Genomic DNA, 26,969 nt, shown 5'->3' with positions numbered 1-26,969 from the left:
GAAAGGGGGAGCGAATTTTTGGGGGAAGAAGCAGACTCTTAGCACACACCCATGTGCTTGCCATGTATAATCATGCACAGTATTTACAAGCGAGTGGGGTTTTCAGGTTTCAGTCTGTAAAATATTTTTTGGAAAAAAATGTAAATATGTGTACTGTATTATAAATTGTTTTTAAAATATTAATACTTTTTTCTTTTTTTTCAGATTGATATAGAAAATTTTCGAAAACTAGAACCATTTTTAAAACTATTTTTTTTTAAAACAAATGAATAAATATTTTTTTGAGTGAGTATGGTAAGTCAATAATAATAATTGTAGTCTCTCAAGGACCTTGTAATGTGATAATTGATTTTTAGTGTTTTTTTTAAAAAATAAAAAAAAGGTACGCACACCGTACGCGTACGGTAAAAAAAAAAAAAAAAAGTTTTAAAAAACATATGTAAAAAAAAGATGAAAGATAAGGTTGGCTCTTAAAAGAACCGTTGTGTTCATGCAGGGACAGAGGAAAGGAAGCATGGGAAAATTATTCAAAGCGACAAATGTGCTGATCTATTTTGTTGTTCACTAGGGAAACACTGGTCTCCCTATAGCAAATTAGATCTTGACAAAATGTGCATCGAATATCAACCTTCTGAAATCAAGGGTTGATTTCCAGAGGGCCAGCAAAAGGAGATTCTCCCCCCACAGATGAAGGGCTCACCTGACCTGCAGAAGAAGGAGTCAGCCCTGCAGATGATGGTCCAGGCTGAGCTGCTGTGGATGTACTGGCTTGTCTTTCTGAAGAGTTACCTCCAAAAAGATGACCATGTGTCCTTCTGTGTACATCCTGGAGGTGTCTCTTCATGGTGTGATTCCCAAAGGAATACTTCCTGTTAGGATTACCTCTAGAAAGTACACGCTTACACAGCTTACAAGTCACTAAGGGTGCATTTACCTTTTGCTGGCCTTCAGGAAAAGTAAAATAATCCCATACATAAGAGGGCTTTTGTTTCCTCGATCTCTGCCTCAAGACAGTGCTGCTAGTGCTAGCCTCACTCTCAGAAGAGCTCTGCTGTTCTGCCATCGTATCCCAAAGACAAACCAGCTCCTTCTCCCAAGGGATCACAAGCAGAAATGAGGGGAATGGGTGTGGTGTAGGAGAGTTCTAGAACTGAAAGTAGTTTCAACCAATCAAAAGTTGTGTTTCATGATCACATGACCTACCGTACGCTTACGGTACGCTTACGGTACGCTTACGGCAAAAGTGCGCATGCGCGTAAAAAAGACACGCGCTTGCGCGCATGCGCATAACAGTCACTCCCGGCACTTCCGCGTAACGTGCGCGTGTAGCGTACACGCGTACGCGTCCCACGCGGAGTATGCGCGGCTACGCAAATTGCGTAACTATACGCAAGCAGCGTAGGAAAATTACGGACGTTGCGTAAACCGTACGCTTACCGTGAGCTTACGGTACGCGTACTAAAAATTTTTTAAAAAAAATAGAAAAAAAGTACTGCAAATAAATTTTACATGTTTATTTTAAAAAATATATAAAAAAAAACATATTAAAGAATTTTAAAAATGTAATCATAGTCTTTATAAAAGGTAAGAAAATTAAAATAAAAATATGTTAGAAAAAATAGAAGAAAAAAAAAAAATTAGCATTTAAAAAACCTTGCAAATTCACTGAAAAAACCATGGGTTTCACACACGTTATAGTTAGGAATTAGCATTTAAAAAACCTTAGAAATTCACTGAAAAAACCATAGGTTTCACACATGTTATAGTTAGCTGGACATTTTACTCGTAAAAAACCATTGAAATTGCCCCGTTATAGTTAGTTCAGCTAACTATAACTCGCGCGCCCGCAATGCACTGCTGATGACGTCACATATTACATCACTCATGACATGGTCAGTGACATCACTGATGACATCACTGATGACATCATCCTTGTGATAGAGTGGCAGACCTCCTCTCACCCTAATATAACTTTTGATACACACATACAAAAATAGAGACTAAAATTTACAAACGAATTGACATACCAATACCAGTAACAACAACCTCTTCAGTAATTCTAAGATCCACATACACATCCATTCATTCACCAACTGTTCAATACAGTCACTCATACATGTACTCACTCATCATATGTACTCATACACCTATACATCCTGTCACACAATGCCACTCATCCATAGAGTTACTTACACACATAGTCACTCATGCTAATAAAGAATCAAACATCCATTTACTTGCATATACAGTTATACACACACCACCACACTTACTTCTACAGAAACTTACACATACTTAGTCTTTTAAACAATCACTTATAGAAACACATACTTATTCATACAGGAACTCTTTCAATCTCTCACTCTCACATATACTCACTTATATACACCAATAGTCACATATACTAGTTTAAAACATATGTAGTTACTCATAAAGACACTATTGAGACAGTCATTCACTCACTAACACACCCATACACACACTCATCCACCCATACAGTCCTGCACACATGCTGTGTTAAACACATACAAACAGTGAGTCAGTCATTCATGCACCTATGCACTACGTAATACCCTCCACCAAACCATGCAGACACTCATACTGATACTCAAAAAACCAACTAATATCCTATATAGACACCTATGTAGCTACTCACCAACCCATGCAGCCACTCATACACAAAGTGAGAGACTGATACAGATATTTACATATTTAAACATTACTCACTAAGCCATGTATTCACTATGATACACTTAATCAGTCAGTTACACAATCAATTTTTCAAAAAGAAATCATCCATTTAGACAGTAATATACCCATTTATTCTTCCATCGACCTTGAGATATACATATATAAAACATATTTAATTTTCAGAAAAACACACATTCACTGGATGATGTCATCAGTGATGTCATCAGTGATGTCATTTGAGATGTCATCAGTGATGTCATCAGTGATGTCACTGACCATGTCATGAGTGATGTAATATGTGACGTCATCAGCAGTGCATTGCGGGCGCGCGAGTTATAGTTAGCTGAACTAACTATAACGGGGCAATTTCAATGGTTTTTTACGAGTAAAATGTCCAGCTAACTATAACATGTGTGAAACCTATGGTTTTTTCAGTGAATTTCTAAGGTTTTTTAAATGCTAATTCCTAACTATAACGTGTGGGAAACCCATGGTTTTTTAAGTGAATTTGCAAGGTTTTTTAAATGCTAATTCCTAACTATAACGTGTGTGAAACCCATGGTTTTTTCAGTGAATATATATATATATACACATATATATATATATATATATATATAGATAGTTAAAGCATTTTTTGTTTTGCTAATAACTGTGCTCCGTTTGACAAAACTTTCCAAAAAAGGTGCAACTTTTTGATTAGTTGGTTCATGAACAGTTTTGGGGTGATCCCTTAAGCAGGGGGCAAGAAAAATAAGCAAAATCACCATGCATTTCCCGTAGACCTCTTTAGATAGGGCTAGAGCAAAAACTGCTGGACTAAATTACACCAAATTTGGCAGGAAGCTAGATCTTGGTCCGCAGATTGTGCTTTTTGTGATTTGGTGAAAAATCTGTTCATTCGTTTTTTTTTTTTTTTTTTTAGAAATTAAGAGTCAAAAATATTTGTACATCTGGATGGTTAGGCTCACGTGAGGCTCGAGAGACTCTTGCAGGAATGCCACTTTAAAAATATCCCATCAGCCCGGGCCTTTATCTTTTTTATTAAAGGGAAATGGGCCCACCTCCCCGAGCCATATAGGCCTCGGGGGGGCTACAACCGGAGCTGAAACCTACAAAACAGGGGACCCCCATCCCCCCAGGGCTAACATTTCATATAGGTGGGTGCACTGATGCCCACCCAGGGCACCCATCATGCACTTCGTTGGTGGGTGCGGGGGGGGGACCCCAGAACCCCCGCGTGCCTAGCCAGCTCCCTGCAAGCTCCTTCCCCTAGGAGGAAGTAGCTATTTATGCTCCCCAGGGCCTACAATGACTCAGGGAGGGGCGCCACGCACCCCTCTCCCCTTATGAAAGGTAGCAATGGGGGAGGGGGACTCCAGAAGAACGAACTGAAAAATGCGGCACAGCCCACCATTTTATTTTATTTGCATGTCAGGCTTTTTTGCATTCTGGCCCGGAAGGATGAGGGGGTGGTCTCCTTCTTTGCAGATCTACAGCTCTACATGCCAAGAACAGATGCATACTGATAAGTAACATTTTCCGTTCGAGGCATCTGAATGAATGAATGAATAGTACTTATAGAGCGCATGGCTACCAAAGGCCGCCATACAATCAAGCAGACAGTTCCGGAGAACAGCAGGGTCTTCAGTTGTTTGCGAAAGATGAGATGATTGGTCTCAAGTCGGGTATGATCTGGGAGCTGATTCCAACCTCTAGCCGCAATGAGGGAGAAAAGACGTCCCCCACTCCGGGCTCGCTGTACTCTAGGAATTATAGCTAGATGTTTTTTCTCAGAACGGAGGGATCTATTTGGGAGGTACGGGAGAATAATGGCTCTAAGGACCGGCGGGGCCTTAGCTGAGAGTACTTTATGGACAATGCACAAGGCCTTGAACTGAATTCTCTCCGCCATCGGGAGCCAATGCAGAGATTTAATGTGAGATCTAGCCGATTCCTGCCTATGAAACTGCAGCAGCAATCGAGCCGCACAGTTTTGCACTGTTTGTAATTTTTTGATGGTTATGGATGGAGACCCTAAGTAAAGCACATTGGCATAATCAAACCTCGAGAGAATCAGGGCTTGCACCAAAAGCTTCCTGGCAACAAAAGGCAGAAGTTGAAGAACTTTCCTGATCATTTTCAGGATACCATAACAGGTACCTGCCACCCTGCGTGCCTGTTCCTTAAAATTCAGGCTATGATCCAGCCACACCCCAAGACTTTTTATTTGAGTTTTAGGGGCAGGTAGGACCCCTAAACGTTGCGGCCAAAGCGTATTGATGTGCATATTACTAGTTTTACCCAAGAACATCACCTCGGTTTTGGCCGCATTCAATTTTAGGAAAGAATTATCCATCCAAACGGAGAGCCCCTCCAAGCAACTGGCCAAGTTGCTCTTAGTATCATCCAAGCTATTAAGGGACACAATCAGCCGAGTATCATCAGCATACGTAATGATGTTCACCCCAAAGGGTTTTACCACCTCAGCCAATGGGCGCAGATGGACGTTAAAGAGTGAAGGGCTCAGCGAGGAGCCCTGCGGCACTCCACATCGTAGTGGCATTCTTTCAGAGTTGGTACTACCCTCAAAGACCTGAAAAGACCTGGCTGTCAGGAACGATTCCAGCCATTTAAGTATGATTCCTGACACCCCAACCTCTCTAAGTCTTGTGATCAGAAGTTGGTGGTTAACAATGTCGAATGCCGCACTGAGATCGAGCAATATAATAGCCGTGGACCCTCCACTGTCTACAATTTTCCTGGCTTCTTCGACCACAGCTAGCAAGGCTGTCTCTGTGCCTTGTTGGGGTCTAAAACCCGTTTGGGAGGGGTGTAAACGTTCATTCCCCTACAGAAATGTGGAGAGAATATGATTAACATGTTTTTCGCATATCTTTGCGATCCCTGGTAAGAGTGAAATTGGCCGATAATTGGCCAACACTTCAGGGTCCAGGGAGGGTTTCTTCAGTAATGCTCGGACCATAGCTCGCTTCCATACGGATGGCACGATTCCAGAGGACAGCGAACTGTTAATAAGCTCCAAAAAGGTTGGTCAGAAACCCGGTTGAGGGTCACAGGAGATGCTGCATCTCTTGGGGAGCCCGATTTCAGCTGCTCCATATAGGTTTTCAGGGAGTTTATATCCAAATGAGGGATGGTCTCAATGAGGGGCTCCGAGAAACGAGGCACTACCTCTGCAGGGGTCATTCCTGTGATCAAAAGAGGAGTAAATGTCATCAATTTTCTTATGAAAAAATGATGCCAACCTTGTACACCGTCCTGAGACGTCCTCTGATGGCAGTGGAGGTGCCGGGGGTTTGATAAGGGTTTTCATAATTTTAAAAATTTCCCTGGGAGAGTATGATGCGGAGATAATCTTTCCTCCATAATACTCAGCTTGGGCGCTTTTAATTCCTGCTTTATAAACTTTGATGGCTTCTCTGTATTTAATTTTCTCCCCCTTCGAAAAATCCCTCCTCCAACGTCTCTCCAGGTGTTTGCATAGTTGTTTCTGTTTTCTAAGTTTGGGGGAATACCATGCTACACAGAGCCCATCATTCTTCCTAGTCATCCAGCTTTCCGGGATAAGTATATCTAAGGATGATTCCAACCATCGATGAACGTTGTGATTATCCCGTTCAGGGTCATCCCCTAACACCGGTCTGGAGTTGTCGAGGGTAGATGCCCAAGATTCAACAGAGAGTTTAGACCAGTTTCGGCACCATGTTTTTCCCTTTTCCCGTTTCTGAGCTGTAGATCACATACTTTTGCATAGACTATACAGCAGTTACCTGGTTAGTGGTTGCTACCTGTATGTGTTGCAGTAGTTTGAAAAAGTGTTCTTAGTACAGCCTGGCCAACACTAGCTTGTTGTTTTGCCTGCACATCCACATTTTGTGAAAGTGTGCGGTGTAGACCATGTTGCGGCTTTGCAAATGTCTTCCATGGGGATGTTTCCTAGGAATGCCATGGATGCCCCTATTTTGCGTGTGGAATGCGCTCTAGGGGGAATGGATAACGTACGTTTTGCTTTTTGGTAGCATATTTGAATGCATTTAATGAACCACCTGGCAATTCCAGCTTTTGATATAGGATTGCCCTTGTGTGGTGGTGCAAAAGCTACAAAAAGTTGTTTAGTTTTCCTGAAACTTTTTGTCTTTTCAATGTAGTAAAGAATAGCTCTTTTGACGTCAAGTGTATGAAGAGCTCATTCCGCTACTGAGTCTGGTTGAGGAAAAAATACTGGGAGCTCAACAGACTGGTTAAGATGGAAAGCTGAAACTACTTTAGGTAAGAATTTCGGGTTTGTCCTGAGAACCACTTTGTTGTGATTTATTTGCAAAAATGGTTCTTGTATGGTTAATGCCTGGAGTTCACTTACTCTTCTGAGAGATGTGATGGCCACAAGGAAAGCTACTTTCCATGTGAGGAACTGTAACTCGCATTTATGTAAAGGTTTAAATGGGGTACCCATGAGTCTAGTAATGACAATGTTTAGATTCCATACCGGAGAGGGTGGAATTCTGGGAGGAATTATTCTTTTAAGGCCTTCCATGAATGCTTTGATGGGAGGTACCCTAAATAATGACACCTGAACTGGCACCAGCACTGACGCTACCCAGGCCAAGCACCTACCGGAGGTATTGAACGGCGGATCTTTAGCGGGGCACCCACGCTGTTTGTCTCCCCCGCTGCCCTGACGACATCGAGGGCCGCGGTGGGGGGAGACTACAGCTCCCGTGAGCCTTCACTGTCACGCCCCCTTCCGGCTGATTGCGCGCCCGGAGGCGCTTTAAAATCGGCGGCTCACTCGGTGGAGCGGGGGATACCTGAACTGATACCTGAACTGGCACCAGCACTGACGCTACCCAGGCCAAGCACCTACCGGAGGTATTGAACGGCGGATCTTTAGCGGGGCACCCACGCTGTTTGTCTCCCCCGCTGCCCTGACGACATCGAGGGCCGCGGTGGGGGGAGACTACAGCTCCCGTGAGCCTTCACTGTCACGCCCCCTTCCGGCTGATTGCGCGCCCGGTGGCGCTTTAAAATCGGCGGCTCCCTCCGCGACGCGGGACGCTGGAGGTCGGGCCGGGCAACCCCTCTTGGCCCATTTAAAGTTGGTGCCCAATCGTAAGTCATCGCCAAGTGTGTGAGTATAGTACATGTTGTGACTGGGATTCAACCATTTATTGTTGCGTAGTATACTCAAAACACATACTGGAAAATGGGGAAAAAAGCTCCACCTGTGCCCAAATCTACTCGTAAGCAGTTAACATCTCCCTCAACTGCTACTGTCCCCACCCCATTGCCTAGTTTGACTGCTATCGATAAAATGCTGCAGAGGACGATCGGCGTTGTGGCTTCTGCCATCCAAAACACTGAAAGACGCCTCTCGCTCCCACTAAGCACGCAATTACCTTTGCTGCAGGACAATACATTGGATTCCCTGGTGGCCACATCGGATATAACATCTTACGCGGGGCTACCAGGTACTGACTTAAATGTGAATTGTATAATCCTGGACAGCGTTTCTCCTAATCATCGTACAATGGATAATAGACTATCACTAACACCGTCTATGTTACGATCAAGCGCTAATAAGACCATTGATACTACCCCATCCTTAACTAATGAGCAGGCTCACTTGGAAGGGATAGAACTATGCTTAGATACGGATGTATCGATTTTAGATAAGGAAAAAAGTGATAGTACACCAGCACGAACAAGGGGACAGAAAGCAAGAAAACAAAAAGCAAAGCGAAAAGAGAAACACTTAGAGCCACTAGTAGATAAACGCAGAGAGAATGGTGGACGCCCTCAACTGAGTAGGCCTCTCACTCCGGTAATACAAAACCATACTCAAAGTGAAGTGCACTTTGGCAAAAATAATGAACAAACTTCATTAACTAATGCACTGCCGGGGAATGAAGAATTTTGGGGGAGATTGGAGACCTTAATAACTACTCTTTTAGGACCCATCAATCAACAAGTCCTTAATATCGATAAGAGGTTGAAGGCATTAGATGATCATGTGTTGAAATTAGGCACAGGGTGTAATTCTATAACTACAACACATCATGGTGCAACCAACACTAACACACATAAACCACAACACACTATGGTCAATAAGAAAAGTATAGTGGAGACTAATGCCTCTCCCTCCACATCCAAACTGAGTAGAAGTAAAGATCAATTAAACCTAGAACCCTTATCCAGACAGGTATTAGATACCAAAACCATTACAACAGTTAGTTCGGGAGGAAGGGAGAAATCTACTGACATAAGCAATAGGCCACTAATGAGACAAGCGCAGGATGTTAACCAACACCACTCAACAGATAAGCCCGATATAATTGAAATGATCAGTAAGAGACAGATTCCGGCCCGCATCAGTTTGCCCCCAGATTGCGGTCCATATGTCTTGGTTTTAGCCAATGTCCCAAAATTGAGGGAAACCCAAGAGGAAAACCATACAAGCTTAAGAAACAGAACTCTCCATTGGCTTTCTGCAAATTGCAATTTCCCAATTAGGGGGGGAACAGGGGAAATTATTCATACCCAGAGGGTAGGGTGGGTGGGTCCAATGAGAAAAAAGTTTGAAGGAGATTGCATCATTATAAATTTTAGATCTCCACAATGGGTGCAATCTACACTCTCAAAAGCCCCACTGCCCTCACCCTGGGAATTTAATACTACTCTGCTTCCTCTTGGGTATTTTTACAGACATTTAATTGACCTTTACTCTAACCCTGGGATTAATTTTTTAGCAGATCAACAGGGCATGAACCACAACATTATTAACGGCTATGAACATCCTTACCAAGAGTTTAATACTAATTTTAGGAATGGCCGTTCATTAGGCCAACGGATTATACCCCCACCACATCAATTGCCATATCTACCTCTCCCCACTCCCTCTTATCCCAACCCAAGGGAGAGACCTTACGCAAGGCTCAAACAAAATTTTAACATGCCTCAGAACGAGCCAAGGTATATATATAATATACCAACGCATAACCGTTTTGAACATGTTCTCTCCAACTTGGAATGTCAAGATTGACTGGGGAAAAGAAATAGGGGGTGCGAGGATGTACCAATTGCCATCAGGGAAAACCCTTTTAATGTACAATGTAACGAAATTGAGATAATGGCACCACGCATTGTTTCGACTATGTCCCTAGTTACACATGAGAACATAACTACTCCATCAATTCAACCTAAGCAGCCTAGTGGCTATAATGCCTCTTGTGCCTTAAAACGCTCCAAATTGTCCATCTTTAGTTGGAACGTTGCTGGGTTGGAACCAAGATTGCTTGACCCTCAATGGATCAAGCTATTGGATAACAAAGATATTGTTATGTTCCAGGAGACATGGGCTGTCAGCAATTTATTTATTGAGGGTTACCATTGTTTTAGTGTAACCTCAAACAAGCCCATTTCTGGCCGCGCAGTGGGAGGATTATTTATAGGTGTCAGCACATTGGTGGGAGGTACCATCAATGACCTATCAGAAGGAAATCCGAATATTCAGGTCCTCGAGTTGAAACTAAAACCCAGGATTTTTATAATTAATTTTTATAATAACGATTTTTATTCCACACCCAATACAAACTATATAGCCCTCTCTAAGACTCTAAGAAAACTGGAAATAAACTTGGATTCAGAGGGGGGGATAGGGATTCTAATCGGCGGAGATTTTAATGCCAAACTAACAAAGAAGTCTTGGATCGAGGACACTAACAGCATCACGGACCAAGCTGAAAAAAGGGGGTTTGAATTAGCAAAAATATTGAGTGAACACACACTTGGAAATGCCATGGAAGTATCTCTAATACCTGACATGGACTATGTCCCCACGTTTAGGGGGCGTGATTGTTGTTCAACCATTGACTTTATTTTTATGTCCCCTGATTTGCTGGACCGCGTATTGGAATCCAAGGTGATAAAGACATCCTTTGGCGATCATAACCCCCTCACAGTTACCTTGCACTTAGGCTCCCGCCCTGTATATGTGAAATCTAATGGTGCAAGAGATATTAGACCATCAGGTGATGGTCTGCGGCTAAAATGGAGGGGGATTGATAGCGGAGCTATTTTAGAAAATGTGCAGAATGATCATTCTGATTTAATTAATTCTTGTCTATTTTTAAATGGTAATAATAATAGAATAATCACTGACTTTGGCAAACTGTGTTTAGTAATTAAAAAATTGTTGTCAGTCCCACTGCCAAAGATAGCGAAAGAACCAAGATGGTTTGATTCAACTTGTTCTATGGCAAATAGGGAACTACGTGAAGCATTGTCTTCTAACCCAAGGTGTAAACTAGAGGTACGGCTGGCCAGGAAAAACTATAAGTTAAAAACAACTGAAAGGAAGGCCGCCCTGCTGACAGAACAGTGGGAAACATTGGTTGCGAGTGCAAATTTGAAGAGTAGCGGCCCCTTCTGGTCAGCCGTTAGGAAGACGCGAGATATGGGGAAACAATTGTCCCCAATTAGCTGCAATATTACTAGTAGTAGTTGGGAGGCCCATTTTGCTAAAATATATGCTACCCCCTCTAAGGAAGTAACCATTCCTTCTTTGAAGGTGTCATGCAACCTCAAGATTGACCTCCCTGAGATAGTCACAGCCATTAAAGAAAGCCTTGGTAACAAAGCCCCTGGTCCCGATGGGCTCCCTATAGATATTATCAAGTATAACACGGATCTATGGGCACCAATTCTTTTTAACGTTTTTAATAGTCTACCTATGGTGCCAATGCCTGATACCTGGGCGACCAGCACCATAGTTCCCATTTTTAAGAAGGGAGATAGGTCAGATCCAGCCAACTACCGTCCAATCTCGCTCTTGGATAATACTTTAAAAATCCTTGGACGAGTTATTTATAACAGGATGATAGAGTGGACTGAAGATACTGATCTATTGGATCCGTGCCAGTTGGGATTCAGGAGTGGTGTGGGCACGGTGGAACAGTGTCTAAACTTGAAACTGATTATCGATAAGTATAACGTTGCTCGCTCTAGCCCAATCTATCTCGCATTTATGGATCTTTCATCTGCATTCGACCTAGTTAATAGATCCAAATTATGGCTTATGCTTTCTAACTATGGTCTGGACGCAAGTCTTGTTAATTTTCTGGCCTATCTTCACACGGACCTCAAAGTGCAAGTTAGGATCGGGTCTGGTGGCGATGTGTCCGGACCCATAAAAATAGGCAGGGGGGTGAGGCAGGGGTGCGTTTTAGCACCTCTGCTATTTATTATTTATATTAACGGTCTTGCCAAAGCCTTGAAACAAGTGACGAGAGACGTCCCAATTATCCAGGGGAATCCATTACCAGTTTTATTATACGCAGATGATGCGGTCATTATGGGCCGCACCCCTAATGCTCTTCGTTTGCTCATTAGAGCATTCGTCCAGCATATGGAGGCACTTGATCTGCGTGTAAATTTTAAAAAATCTTTTATTATGTCTTGTGGACCCGGGAAAAGGAAGCTCAATACTATAAATGTAGGTTCGGATAAACTAGAATCCGTAACCTCTTTCCCGTACTTAGGGCTGGTTTTCGCTGCGAACGGCTCATGGAGTGGGCATTCTGCCCACGCCATGGGCAAGTTCTCGAAAGCCACCAATTCTATAATGAGCCTCCAACGCCCGAAGAAAATAGGTGCCACCAGGGCCATTTTAAAAAATTTACAGTGCATTCCTGTGGCAACGTATGGGGCTGAGGTCTGGGGCTCAGGGAGAAACTCAGGGATTCAACGTGAGGAAAATCGTTTCTGTAGAAAAATATTGGGTGCTCCTTTTTCAGCTTCTGAATTCATCTGCCACAAAGAACTAAATCTCCCCTATGAATGTGATTTTATTAGAGCCAGACCAGCCCTATTTTGGATTAGGATTTGGACAAATAACTTTGCGACCCTAACAAAAAACATTATAATGGATTGCCTAAAGTGTGATCACCATATGTCAATACCCTGGTTAGCCGAGGTCTCCAAAACATTATGTGCAGTGGATAAAGGCAATCTTTTCTTAGAACCCACTGGAATTGAGAAGAATGATAAGGTCGTAGTTAAACAAGCACTTTATGCACTTTTTAATTCAGAAAGAAGGGGAGGGAGTTACCTAAATCTTCTGTTGCTACATACATGGGGTATGATTTGTGAAGGCACCCACTACCATCTTATCTAACTCTCCCCATGTCCAATTGGGAACGATCGCTGCTCTTTCGTTTAAGGGCAGGTTCTGTAAAATTCCTGTTGGCTTTCCCTTTGGGGTATCATCACACAGTAGAATACAATCCTTGCCCATGTGATGGAATTAGCAAACAGAATGACATTCACTTCCTATTCTTCTGTAAATTTTATTTAAAATATATTAACTGGTTTTTAACTCCCTATTTTAGAAAATTAAGACCCCTTTCCTTGGGGGAATCCTGTTCATTATTATTTTCCCTGGATACAGATGAACTAATTTTTCGCACCAGCACTTTTCTGAGATTAATAGTACACGCACGCAAAACGATGGAAAATCCCTGAAAATTATTTATGTTAGCTGTATATTTGAAAATGAATTGTTGTGATTGTGGTGTTTTTATGGATTGTATTATTGTATAAATGTGTTGTTTTTCTTTTGTTGTACTTTTATGGATTTTATGAAATCCGAATAAAGGTCTTTTGAATTGAATTGACAAGTGTTGTCTGTTCTGTAAGTAAGCAGCTCTAGCTGCAAGATGTAATCGTATGGATATATATGCTAGATTACATCTTTGTAGATGCAGGAGATAATAGATAATGTTTTGAGTTGAAGCATCTAGTGGATTGATTGTGTTGTTATTGCGGTAAATAATAAATCTTTCCATTTAGCTGCATAGTATACTCTAGTGGTAGGATGTCTAGCTTCTTTAATGACGTTCATACAGTCTGGTGGGAGATTAAGGTAACCAAACCCTAAGATTTCAGGAGCCAGATCGCTAGGTTCAGTTGAGCTGGTTCTGGATGTCTTATCTCTCCATGGTTGTGTGTGAGAAGCTTTGTGGAAAGGTGTAGCTTTTGGTGTGGAACTACTGAGAGTTCCAGCAATGTCGTGAACCATGGTTGTCATGCCTATGTTGGAGCAACCAGGATCATTGTGAGAGACTGTTGTTTGAGCTTGTGCACCAGTAAAGGAATGAGCGGGAGAGGTGGAAAAGCGTACGCAAATCTGCCTGACCAGTTCATCCATATCGCATTGCCTTTGGACAACGGGTGTGGATATCTGGAGGCGAAGCTTGGGCATTTTGTGTTTAAATATGTGGCAAACAGATCTATGTCTGGGTGGCCCCACATTTGAAAAAACGGATGAAGAACTTGCGGATAATGTTCCCATTCGTGAATCTGCTGTTGTTGACGACTGAGCAGATCCGCAATTTGATTGCGTATCCCAGGTAGATGCTCTGACAAGAGTTATATCTTTTGAGGAATGGCCCATCTCCAAATGCTCTGTGCTAAGCGTGAAAGCTGCAGAGTGTGTCCCTCCTTGTTTTTGTATATAGTACATTGCTGTCATGTTGTCCATCCGGACGAGGACAGTTTTGCCTAGGAGATGTTTTTTAAATGACTTTAGGGCGAGAAATATAGCCAGTAACTCCAGGTGATTGATGTAGGAGTTTCTGTTGAGGGGTCCATATATCCTGAATGGTGTAGTTTAAGAGATGAGCTCCCCAGCCGGTGAGCGATGTGTCCGCCGTTAGTACTATTTGTGGAACCGGATCTAAGAACGGCCGCCCTTTGGAAAGATTTTGTGTGCTCCACCATTGCAGAGAGCAATATTTGCGGCTGTCCACCAACACCAGATCTGTAAGATGACCTTGAGCTTGGTTCCACTGTTGTGCTAGACATTCTTGTAACAGACGCATTTGGAGTCTTGCGTAAGGGACAATGAAGATGCAAGAGGCCATCATCCCTATTAACTGCATGAGCACTTGAGCTGGTAGTGAGTGTTGCCGTTGAAATTTTGTTATGAGGGCTTGCATACTGGCTATCCTGGCTGGATTGGGGTATGCAAGGGCTTTGGAAGTATCTATTGTTGCACCTAGATACTGATGGGTGTGGGACGGTTGGAGGTGGGACTTGGTGCGATTTACTGTGAATCCTAAGTTGTGGAGCAGCTGGATCATGTTGTGGGTTTGTTGTACACACTTGCTGCATGACGTGGCTTTTATGATCCAGTCGTCTAGATATGGAAACACATGAATATGCTGTCTTCTTAAGCGAGCTGCTACCACTACGAGACATTTTGTGAAGACTCTGGGTGCTGTTGTGACCCCGAATGGAAGGACTTTGAATTGGTAATGTTGTCCGTCCACTACGAACCATAGGTAACTCCTGTGAGCAGGGTGAATAGGGATGTGGAAGTAGGCGTCCTTGAGGTCTAAAGTGGCAAGGAAATCGCCTTGTTGGAGCAGTGGGAGGACCTGTTGTAGCATGACCATGTGGAAGTGGTCGGATTGTATGTACAGGTTTAACGGTCTGAGGTTCAATATTGGTCTGAGAGAGCCGTCCTTTTTGGGAATGAGGAAATAAAGGTAGAAAATCCCTGTATCTTGCTGGTGTAGGGGGAACCGGTTCTATTGCATGTTTTTGGAAGAGAGAGAGAGAACCTCTTGCTTGAGAAGCGTTACATGTTCTGTGGACATTGGACGTTGTTTGAGAGGTACGTGGGGGGGGGGGTAGAAGTAAGTTCCAGGCAGTAACCATACTGGATAATTTGTCTTACCCACTTGTCTGTGGTGATGGAATTCCAGACAGGTAGGAACTGTGATAGTCTTCCCCCGACCGGAGTGGAGTGGTCTGGGGGAAGTGGAGGGAAGTCACTGTTTTGTGGTGGGGGAGTTGCGGGTATTAGACCCACATTCTCTGCCCCCGTTATTATTGCCTCTGTAAGTCCCTCTAAAATATCCTCTGTTAGGGGAAGTTTGAGTGGGGCTTTTGTATGTTGAAGAGGTGTTTTCTGTGCCAGTTGTTTTGGAGGCGCCCCTATAAGAGGAGCGGCAAAAGGAACCTCTACTAGTGGTTGCTTGTAGAGCCCCCATGGATTTGGCTGGTTCTCTGTCCTTTTTCATCTTTTCTAAAGATGTGTCCACAGTAGGTCCAAACAAGTGTTCTTGATCCAAGGGTTGATTGAGGATGGTAGACTGTACCTCTTGTTTGAAACCAGATATGAGTAGCCACGCATGTCTGCGCAGTAATGCACTTGTATTAATTATGCAAGATGCTGTATCTGCTGCATCTAGAGCACATTCAATTGAGGTGTTTGTAATTAATGTCCCCTCTTGTATAAGATCGTAATGCCTTGGTCTAATATTGGTCTGGGAGATGCTGCATGAGTTTTTCAAGCTCATCGTAGTGAGCCCTGTCATACCTTGCTAGTAAGACTTCTGAGTTGGCGATACGCCAGAAGTTTGCTGCCTGGGACGCAACCCTTTTACCTGATGCGTCTAGTAACTTGGACTTTTTGTCCGGCTGAGGTGCATCACCTGTGGTTTGGGAATTTGCCCGTTTACGGGCATTCGCCACTACCAAGGAGTCCAGAGGAAGTTGACTTTTCATGTAAACTGGATCACTTGGAGCGGCTTTATATATTTTTTCAGTTCTAGGATTGAGTACCCTAGCTCTGACAGGGTCTTTAAAAACCTCAGGGGCATGTTTAATCATCCCTTTAAGCATAGGGAGAGTGTTTGTTGTTTTTTGAGGTTGAGAAAAAGTCTCTAATAAAATATCCTCTTCCATGGGGTCTGAATGGAGGTGAACCCCATGGTATTGTGCAGCTCTATTTATTAGTTGTGCAAACCCTACATTGTCATCTGAAGGGGATGGTCTGGAGGGGTATAAATCTGGCGCAGGTACATCTGGGACATTATAATCTTCCCAAGAGTCATTAGGTGGAATACTGTGGGTGTCATCAGTATCTGTATCAGGATGTGGTGGGTCTACGTCTTCATTCCCACACTCTAAATCCTCATCGTCATCTTGTGTTGCAGAGGTATGGGAGAGTGTGCTGGAGAAAGTATAATGGCTGGAAGCCGTGGAGGTGGTGAAGAAGGCCTCATAGGTGAGGTGGCTGAGTCTTTTTTTCTTTGGGGGTATCTAGGGTGTCTAATTTCCTCTTTTTAGGTAGTATAGAGGTGACTTGCCCAGTAATGGGGTCAATATGCCGTGTCTTTTGCTTAGGATCTGGTGGATCTGGATAGAAAAGTTCCTTGGATACACTGTCTCTTTTCAGAGCCGAGGACTCAGGCTCCGAGTGGTGTTTTGGCCTATCTTCCTTAGCTTTAAGAGGAGTTTTTGTGTCCTTCTGCTTAGGAGGTGTTTTTGACTCCGAAGATTTTGGCGTTTTCTTTCAGGTCCGAAGTTTTGGATGGAGTTTGCTATGGTGCTGAAGTGTCTGGCATTTTTGGTTTCGGTGCCGAAGAGTATGGAGTTGACGGTGCCTTGGCCTTCTGTTTCGGTGCCGAAGAGGGTTTTCCAGTACCGTGATGTGGCTGGCTCAATCCCGAGCTGCCTGAAGGATTAGTAGGCTTCGGAGCCGGGCCTGGAGGCGGGGCTTCTGAAGCAGTATCACGGTGTCGACCCAGACCCGAAGGTGTTACCGGAGCCTTGTGTTTTTTCGGGGCCGGGGCGTCGACGTCAGTTCTCACGGTTCGTTGACCTGGAGTAAATCGACTTGTCTTCTGAGTCGGAGGCTTTGGATATGTTGGCTTGTTCATTTCCTGTCTCCGGATCGTCGGGGCCTGCCTCGAAGATGGGTTCCGGCGCCGAGACTGTTGATCTGGACATTTTGTGACGTCGAGCCCGGCGATCACGTATAGTCTTCTTGGACCTGAAAGAATCACAGGTCTGGCAGTGTCGACTCTTGTGTTCTGGAGAGAGACAGAGGTTGCAGACCTTGTGGAGATCAGTGTGTGGGAATTTAGCCCCACACTTGCATTTTTTAAATGGAGTCTTTTCCATATGCTGGTTGATGGCGCCGATCAGCCTACCGGCCCACGTCGACGACCGGAGTCGAGAATCACTTTGGAAAGTAGATGCGTGTCGAGAGATCGCGATCAAAACAATACCATCGAGCGGTGAGAGCTTTGCGCGTCGAAGGGGAATCGAAACGACACCGACCCAGAGCGCAGCAAATCACATCCGAACCAGATAGCGGAAAAAACAATCCGGAGATGGAGTCGATGCCCATGCTCACTGCTAACCAAAGGAGGAGTCACCTATCTCATGACTACAAAGACTTCTACAATAACAACGTGCAAACATCTGAGCCCAACACCAGATGGTGATCTATGCAAAAGTATGCGATCTACAGCTCATATGCATCGAACATAGAGGTTTTGTGATGATTCGTCTATATACTTATTATACTGCCACCGAAATATGCCTTTGTCTGTATACTGTGTTTTTGATTTGGATATCCTTTCGAATATAGATGTCAATATCTTGTTTTGTTTTTTTACTTTCTCCTTTCAATTTCTCAGATTTCCTTTTTTCTCTTATCAATCTCACTTACTTCTACAGAATGTGTAACCAGTATGCCAAGTGGCCTATACATCATAAGTAGACTGTACAGCCCTGGTGTAGGAAGCTAGCTTTTTATATATAGTGTACCAAAACGAGGTACACTGTGTAAAGAGTCCAGGCAACCCTTATTGGTTTACAGAGGCAAAAATGATAACATTAAATGCTATCTTTTGTGATAGTGTGGGCGAGCAGTTTAGGCTTATCAGAGGGTAGTGCTAAACATTTGTCGTACTTACAGAGGCAGAAATGAGAGACACACTCAAGAATAAATATGAGACCAATTTACAAAATTAACTTGTTTTTATATGCATTTTGATAACAAAAACCTCATTCTCAATTAAGTACTTTTTTTAAATATGAATTTTTACAGGTATGTAAATAGTTCACTTAAATGTGTGTTTACGCAGCAATGCTTCCCAATAGGAAAAAAGGCATATCTTGCATTCAGTTATTTGCGATCGGTTTCTGGGGGTCTCCTTTTGGACTTAGTGCCAAGGTCCAAAGTTCCACCAGCCTAATTACCTGCCCTGGGGTGCCAGGCTGCATATGTGCTGGTAGCTGTGTGCGCTAAACTGGTGGAAAGAAGGGGGGCCACGTAGAAACAGGCTGCAGAGGGGGACAAGTCCCAAAGCTCCCAACGGGGAGCTCGGGTCACAAGGGTCCTGGGGACAAGGGGGCACAGCCAGTTCGTCGGTACCTGAGCTGGGGCACTCGGGTGCAGAGTGGAAAGGTCGGCTGGGCTCGGTTCGTCCTGGGGCCATGCGGTTGTCGATCTCCGCCCATTGCTGCGGCATAATTTATATGTTCCTTTTGGATTGCTCTTTCACATACAGCTATTGTAGCACAATGGACTTTAGCTCCTATGACTGCAAATAGGACTGTTACAAGTTCGAAACCCGCTTGGGTCTGATGAAATGTTTTTGATTTCTCACATTTTTTTATCATTATGGATTTGTTTCTGTATATTGGAGCCTGTCGGAACACTTTTTCATGTCTGTCACTGTAGCATAATGGATTGGTCTCTGAGCATCTAAATGTATGTTCTATGAAAGCTTGACGATTCAAAACCTGCTTGGGTGTGATGTACTTTGGCGTTTTCCATTTTTAAAAAAACAAAAATCTTATTCTTCATTCCATGGTTCTATTTTCCAAATGTTGCAGTGATTCGAGTACCAAATACTACATTCTATTTTGCCTATAACCATCTTGCTGTATATACAGGTTATACTTCATTGCTTGTATTGCCTATATTCCTAGGATTTGTTGACTAGATTTTTGCTGTTTGTTATTCTTCCTGCAGGACACATTTAACCTTTTGCTTGAGGTTTTGCGATGATTGGCTCATCAAAACTTTTTTTTCTCTCTGACAGAGAGAGCGGAGTAGTTGATATTAAGTAGCAACTGGTGTAGTGACATATAAGATCCACACAGAGGTTTAACTTTGTTCCTTTGGAAAGGAGGCTTGATGCAGGAACGCTGTCAGAAATTAGAGAGTACGTTGTGTTCTTTCCGTTGACCCAGCTGTTTATTGTTGCTTCGTTATTACAATTTGAGTGATATATTGTTTCCTTATTTCTTTTCAGAAATGTTTGACATATTTGGAATAAATTGGTGCACTTACAAGAGCATTTATATTTAGATGTGCTTTACATAGACTGTGCTACTATACTGATTGACTAACTATTGCGTGTTGGTGAGTAAACTCACGGCGTGCCGATTCTGGTGTAGTTCTGTTATGATCACCTCCTTTTACTGACATTTACCACAGAATTGCTTTAATGTAATGGGCACATTGTAGCTCTAAGTATTCTAGAAGATTTAACAATATTATTGATGCCCATACAAAAACATTTATATATGTGTGTGCTTTAAATGACTGAGCTAATTTAGCGACTGACTCTTTGAATATACAGTGCTGGTAAGCGTTGTTCTGTTGTGCACTTACATGAATACTTGCACTTTATGTTTCTGTTTTCTGGCTTCTGTCTGCTTGACGAACATGTTTGTTTGTATGTATGATGTGTGATTGTTCATACAAATTGAGTATTACATTTTGTTTCTGGGACTCAAGGGGGTTGTCCGGTAATTCTAAAGATGGTCTATAATACTTTCTCAGTTTTTGCTATGCAGGAATGTCTTCTACGAATTATACGCGACAACGGGTCTTGTGCATTTTTACATGAGACTTGAGTTTGCATTTTTTATTTGAAGGTAAGATATGGATTGCTGCTATAGGAATATGGCTACATGTGTATTTATTTCTGTGGCCTAGACATAAGATTGCATTTGGTGTTATTATTTTCCAGGTCCTCGAAAGAGATTATACGTTCCATAAGAGTGTTTACTTACTGGGCTATTCTCCTAGCAATGTCAGCTGCAGCCTCAATGCTGGAGCCAGCCTAGAAAGCCGCTTGTCGAGTCGGGTCTGCTTCTCACAGTATCAGGGCAGTATGTCAGTGCTCCCGCCCCTCAAGAGAGTTTCCCCCACTCAAATCAGCAGGGAGGCTTATTTGATTGTGGCCAGGGCTGGTAGCTCATGGAGTCTAGTGGCAGCAAGAATTAAGGAGCTCCTACTCGCCCACCATCTTAATCACGACCCCCGGTAAATACATGTATGTAAAATGTTATCTTTTGCTGCAGCGTGCTTCAGCGACAGTCCTTACAACGAAAGAAAAGGTGAATGCCTTCTGGGCATAGGAGAAATATTGTTCCTGCATGTTGCAGCGAGGTCACTGGGTGGGTATTTAAGTTTACCTACGTACTAGAATCTCAAATTATGTAGCCTGCCTTTTCAAAACTGCATTGAATTTTTTTAGCTAATTGGAGTAAAGTAACAATAACTTTCACATTGTCGCAAATTACGAAGGACATATTTTGAGTTAACTAACATCACTATTTGCTTAATAGGCAGGCTGTCAGTGACCAGGCCCTTCAGAATACCAGTTTCTAAAAAGCCACATGCACGGAGCACTCATCCTTTGAGAAAAACTGGCTGAGAATTACATGTGCATACCATCCTGTAATGCGGTGAATGACAGCTTCTGTAGCAACAGAGCACTGACAGTGAGCTTTCTTTAAACATATAATAAAAGTATGTGGAATTACTTTAACATTGCACTATAACAGAGTTACCTTGAGTTTTGTTCCAACACCATCTGTACCGGAAACCAGAATAGGATCGGTATAACCTGCTGCTTTGAGGTCAAAGAGACCTGCAAATCCACCCAGTTCAGGATTGCAGCCTAACAAACATGAAAAAGAAACAGGCTAAAACCTTGTGAAAGAATAATATATAAAACATGTTTACAGGAGAGATAAACATTATTCAATTGCAATCCATACAAACCATTCATTCAGTGTTAATGTTGCCTCCCTGAAAGAAGAGCAACAGGTGCAGGGTATATGGCTCCAGAAAACTGAGTGAGGGAATGCAAAACTTAAATTGATTCATTATAAATTTGTGTAGTGTTTCACGAAAGTGTGGACTGAACCCCATGTAGAGGCACACCAGATATCAAACAAGAAGATGCTCTGGACAACTAGCTGGGGCAGTCTTGGCCTAATGCACTTTTGTGGATACATTTTTGACAGAGCATGGAAGATCTCGATACACAGCATATCTAGCCAGAGATATGCTTCTGAAGAGCCTTCCCATTATTCTGCCTTGCAAAGCTCAGACAAATAAGCATGAGGGATGAGGAGGAAAGAAATCCTGCAAAGTGATGTTAAATTAAGAAACAACTTTGGGAAGGAAAGTTATACAAGTTGAAAACCAAATATCAGGAAACAGCATAATGAAAGGCATCTAGTTTGTCGCAAATGGCGATGCCACAAAAAAGATAATTACTATATTCGGATTCTGCAGATGCATTACAAAAGGAAAAGGAGGCAAAAGATAATTCACTGCTTTCATGAAATGTAAAATCAAAGATGATTTGAACGTTGAGTTCTAGTATAGCAAACACTGGAAAGCCGAGAGCAGCCACATAGCCCTTCACTGAGCCAAAGACAAGTCCTTGACTAGATAAGTAAAAAAACAAAACATAATACATTAGAAGGTTTGGCCTACCTCTTTACAAGAATTCAGCAAACCACATGAACAGACTTTATACATGGTAACTGTGCTTTGAAGGTGATGTCCGTGACATCCAGGGGAATAACAGAAGAGCTCAATTTTATCCTATGAATCTCCAAGAATGCAGATTGAATAGTCAGGGTTGGAATGCAAAACATGGCTCATCTGCTGAAACAATAGATCCTCCCTGAAGGGCAACGATTGTGGTCTCACAAGACGCCCACAAGACGAGTATAGCAAGTGAAAAACAAAAGACATTCCCCACCTGTAAAGACAATCATCTTAGACAAAGAACTTGCACTCATACGCTCTTCAACTTCTAGCTTAGGAGAGTGGAAAGGACAGCAGTTTTATTGAGTTTGGCTAACGAGGCCTGCACCACAAGGATCTCCTATGACGGGTATATCAATAGACATTCTGGACCCTCAGAGGCAGGCGGTGGTGCCGGTCAATTTGTCTGTTCGGTGGAGTTGCCGTAAAAGGCTTCTACCAGGCAGCTATAGTAGAATCACGTTGCCTCCTGTTGAAACAGAGGTCTTTTAACTCCGGGGCCGCCCCACTGGGGGTGGGGTGTGAGCGTGGACGTGTTCTCAGGGGGTGCAGATGCCTCCAAGCACTTGTAAATGAAAATAGCCTGGAAGGCAGACTTTGATTGATTGTCGCCTTTACAAGCTATCTTCATTTACATCCAGCGTTTCAACTGCATAAAACAAGCATGGTAACTGTAATCCTGAACTCTGTGCTGGAGGGGTAAAAGAGGCGTCTAAAGTGAACAAAATATTCTAAAGTATTTTTCTGTTTTTTTCACCTCTAGACAACGGCATATGAAATAATGCACACATGTTTAGGTGAAAAATAAATGCAATTTAAAGTAATGGTGGGAGAGGCACTCTTTTACGTAATGTAATCTAGTTAGTTAATGCGATCACTCCAAATATCGGTATGTGAGACCAAATAGTCACAGAATTGAATCCTAGTTGGCACAGTTCGGACAAGGTAATTGTGCATAGGTGCAACAGGTAAAAGTAAGCACTGTGAACATAGTACTCATTATTAAAAATTGTTTTAAGCACTGTATAAGCAGAGCTACTGGAAATATGTGGCAGCGGAGGATTAAATTATGCTGCAGAGTTGACCGAATTAAAAAGAAAGAAAAGGCAAATTATGTGGCAAATGCAGCACATTTTGTGAAATTATTTTATTTTTTTGTAACGTTTACACATGGTAGCACTGCCTGGGGAAATATTTTACCGGATTAGCTCCAGTTAAACACCCACATACAGCAATATTCAATTGAAAAATGACAAGTTATCCTTTGAGACAGGCATTCCACTGCACAAGGGAACATGTTGCCATGTTTTTAGTAACTTCTGTTCCATTTGAGCTACAAACAATTATTTGTTTGCTAAAATCTGCAGATTATGCATCAAATGACGGATTATGTGGCATATGCAGAAATCGCTGCGGCCACAGAATCACACTCATAAATCCAATTGCTCAGAGTATAAGATAGGCTACCACAAAATGATTTAGTGTTTAAGCTAAAACTTTCAAAGAACACATTTTAGCAATAGGTACGCAGCCTTTGCCCAGTGCAACCATTTTCATAAATCCAATAAAACGACAATTTCTCATTAGTAAAGCACTCGCAGTGGCACTTGAACCAAGAAGGGTGAGTGGCCCATTGCATCACAATTATGACTATCACTTTTCAAATGAGGCATGACAGCTCATTTTCATTGCTCGTATTAGGCCCGAGGGCATCCGTGCTCCACAGAGGCGAGCAACCTGTGGAAGTTCCTTTTTTTCTCAAAGGGACAGAGAGTCTGTTTCAAGATTGGAATGATGGTCAGGCATGATGGATAAGCGGTGAAAGAGGCAGAGGAGACAGCCTGATACTCACGGCCATTAGGTATTATTAGTACAGCAGTTGCATTATGACCTAGAAGTGTGAGGGGTAGTAGTAGTGTTTTAGTCACCTTCTCTTTGGCAATTTCATGTTTAGTGTGAATCATGAGCTAAAGAATAAGTAGCCCAAAAAATAACCTCATAATTCTCACCACCTACGATCAGACTTGCTCCACCCACTCCCTTAAATCGTGCCATAAAGTTTTGGAGGGGGGCCCAACACCAAAACATTTGCTATGGGGTACTCGGAGCAAAAACGTTTGAAGACTTCTGCATTAAATGTAAGTAGGGGTTCTAAACAGGTAGTAGGTGGCTCTCAAATATCAGGTAGCAAATAGGATTTTACCCCAGAGGTAGGTAGGACCAACTGCCAGAAATCAACCACTTTTCTTCTGAAAAGGTGGCCCCCAGAGGGTAGTCAATGTGAAGTTCAGGCAAAAAATCCCAAACTCTCATATTGAGGCTATCCCGATAAAGCCCATCACTCATATACTGACAATCAGACTTTCCATCATCTCTGGTTGACACAGGCAACACATCAGCTAGGATACCTCATGGAGCAATCCTGTATTTCTAAGAACCTGGATAGTATATATGCAGTAAGGTAAACAACGGTTCTTTTGGAGTCATTGGTAAAACACTCAATCAGGGATCAGTTATCGACAGCAGTACACAATGTTAGCTAAGACAGTTATATTTAGACAGGATTGTCCCCCCTACAACCTTTATAAATGGCAGGTCAAAACTGTGCATACGTTAAAATGTACCACCTCCAAATAAATATACAGGATAGTGTCTTTAACAGGACCAAAAAAAGATACACCCTCGGAACAAGAGGAATATATGCAACCAAAACAGAAGGATGATAAACAGGTCACATTTCACTTCTCAATTAACAAATATGAGCAGAGTTAGCTTATGTCTCACTAGTCACTGCACCATCCTTTTCTGGTGCAGAAAGCTTATAACATTTATCATGTTCCTTTATAAATTATTTCTGCTAATTGAAACGCGTACGTCTGACTGGTTTTCTTACAGGTATACATACACTGGGCCTTGATTGAGAGCTTTTACGGATGACAACGATAGAACCGCTGGCAAGGCATCAAGTAGGGCTTCAAATCGAGTCAAAAAATGCGGTCACTCCGGAAAATGTTGGTGGCTTCAAGAGATGCTCTGCCAATGCTTGGTTTTCAAATGTGACCTGCACTCCCTTCCTGGCTGTGGTCATGATTTTTTCTACCAAGGAAAGGTACTAAGGATCCTCCAAAGGAGATGCTCGAAAAGCTGCACTGTTGCTACAGATAAAGCACAAAGTCCCGGTACAAGTGAGGCGCACAAAGCCTTCAGCTTCAGACAGAAAGCAAACTTGGGCTTCACCTGTGGATCTGAAGCAGCCACAGGACAACTCCCATCCTATTTGACAAACCCACATGCCACAGCCACTGCTGCGAGCCACAGGTGAACCTACCTTGGTGGAAGTAAGCACTCCATAAGTGTTAGGTTTAGACCAAATGATTACCAACATGGTCTGCTAGAATGCCACAATCTGCCAAGTATCAGAAGATCGGGCCAGAAATTAAAGCTGTATTTTCTCATGAATTAACACTCTCTAATTACTAACCCATGAATGAGATCTTTTGCTAGAAGAAAGAAAATCCTTCCTTCCTGTGTCACTTTTTGATTTTTTTAATGACGGGATGATCTTCAGAAGAGCGTTCACTCTTCAGAAACTTGCCTGGTGCAGGCGAATGGTAAACAGGAGGGCTCTCCCTGACAAGCCTTGGCAATAAACAGTTTGATCTCTCTCTCAACGATTACCTTGGTGTGCACAACCGCACATTTGTTGCATTTGCTGGTATTGTGCTGGATCCAGAGGCACTGCATACTCTCCCTATCAGAGGTTGGAAACAGACATTTGCTCCCAACGTAACATGCAGAGCTTAAAGTCAGACAAAATTTGATTTAAAAAAAATAAATAATAAAAATCAAACAAATCCAAATGAGAAAGCTCTGGATTAACAGATCTGAAATTATAAACAAAAATAAATTGACGTCACCACATCATTTGCAGACTTATAGTTGTCATGTCTGGTCAATAGAGCACAGGGTGGCCTGGGCTATGCAGCATAACCTGACAACACTTGGGGACTGCTGCTGGGGAAAAAGCTTCTGGATCCAGTCTCGTACCTGGCCATTATTCAAAAGTTGATGAATTTGCAGACAGAACTATGCTTCTGAACACATTAAACCTCAGTTTACCCAGAGGGTTATGAGTACATGGAGGAGTGCCTTAGAAATGAAGAGGAACTAGGAACCTACACCTACCTATGCTGGTTATGTTTGTGGATCATAGTACTTCATTTCCTATCAGAAGTTTCGCCACCGGGAGTTTCTTGGGCCTCTCACCGCTTCAAGTAAAAGTAAGCTTATGACTAAATTACTGGAGTTGCTCTGCATTGCTTTGCGTTTGAAGCCCAAAAATAACCCCAAACTTAAATTATTGGTTTTTAGATGTCAAACATCATTATTAGCCGAAAGAAAGGTCAGAACCACTAATTATGAAGTTCAGGATGTAGAATTTCGATATTGATATGGCGTATTAATTCAATTCAAAATATATTTATTCGATCATTGAATAAAAATCATAAAAGTGCGTATGATACATCACACAGACTCATCATAAAAACATTTAGCAGTTGTGCAAATAGAATTAAAAACATGTATTCAGTACAAAGTG

General features: G+C 42.5%; 1 protein-coding gene across 1 annotated transcript in view; it reads right to left on the bottom strand.

Annotated features, from left to right (window-relative positions):
• Positions 1-26,969, bottom strand: part of GART (phosphoribosylglycinamide formyltransferase, phosphoribosylglycinamide synthetase, phosphoribosylaminoimidazole synthetase) — a 250,057-nt gene that overhangs the window by 146,012 nt on the left and 77,076 nt on the right. Inside the window, exon 13 of the mRNA XM_085621375.1 lies at positions 21,379-21,488. Within this exon, the coding sequence (XP_085477501.1) occupies positions 21,379-21,488 (110 nt within the window). The remainder of the gene's footprint in view (positions 1-21,378; positions 21,489-26,969) is intronic.

This window comes from Triturus cristatus, chromosome 8, assembly GCF_964204655.1.
Source record: "Triturus cristatus chromosome 8, aTriCri1.1, whole genome shotgun sequence".
Classification (NCBI taxonomy): Eukaryota; Metazoa; Chordata; class Amphibia; order Caudata; family Salamandridae; genus Triturus; species Triturus cristatus.
Note: the sequence above shows the minus strand (reverse complement) of the source record. Positions and strands in the feature narration are given on the sequence as shown.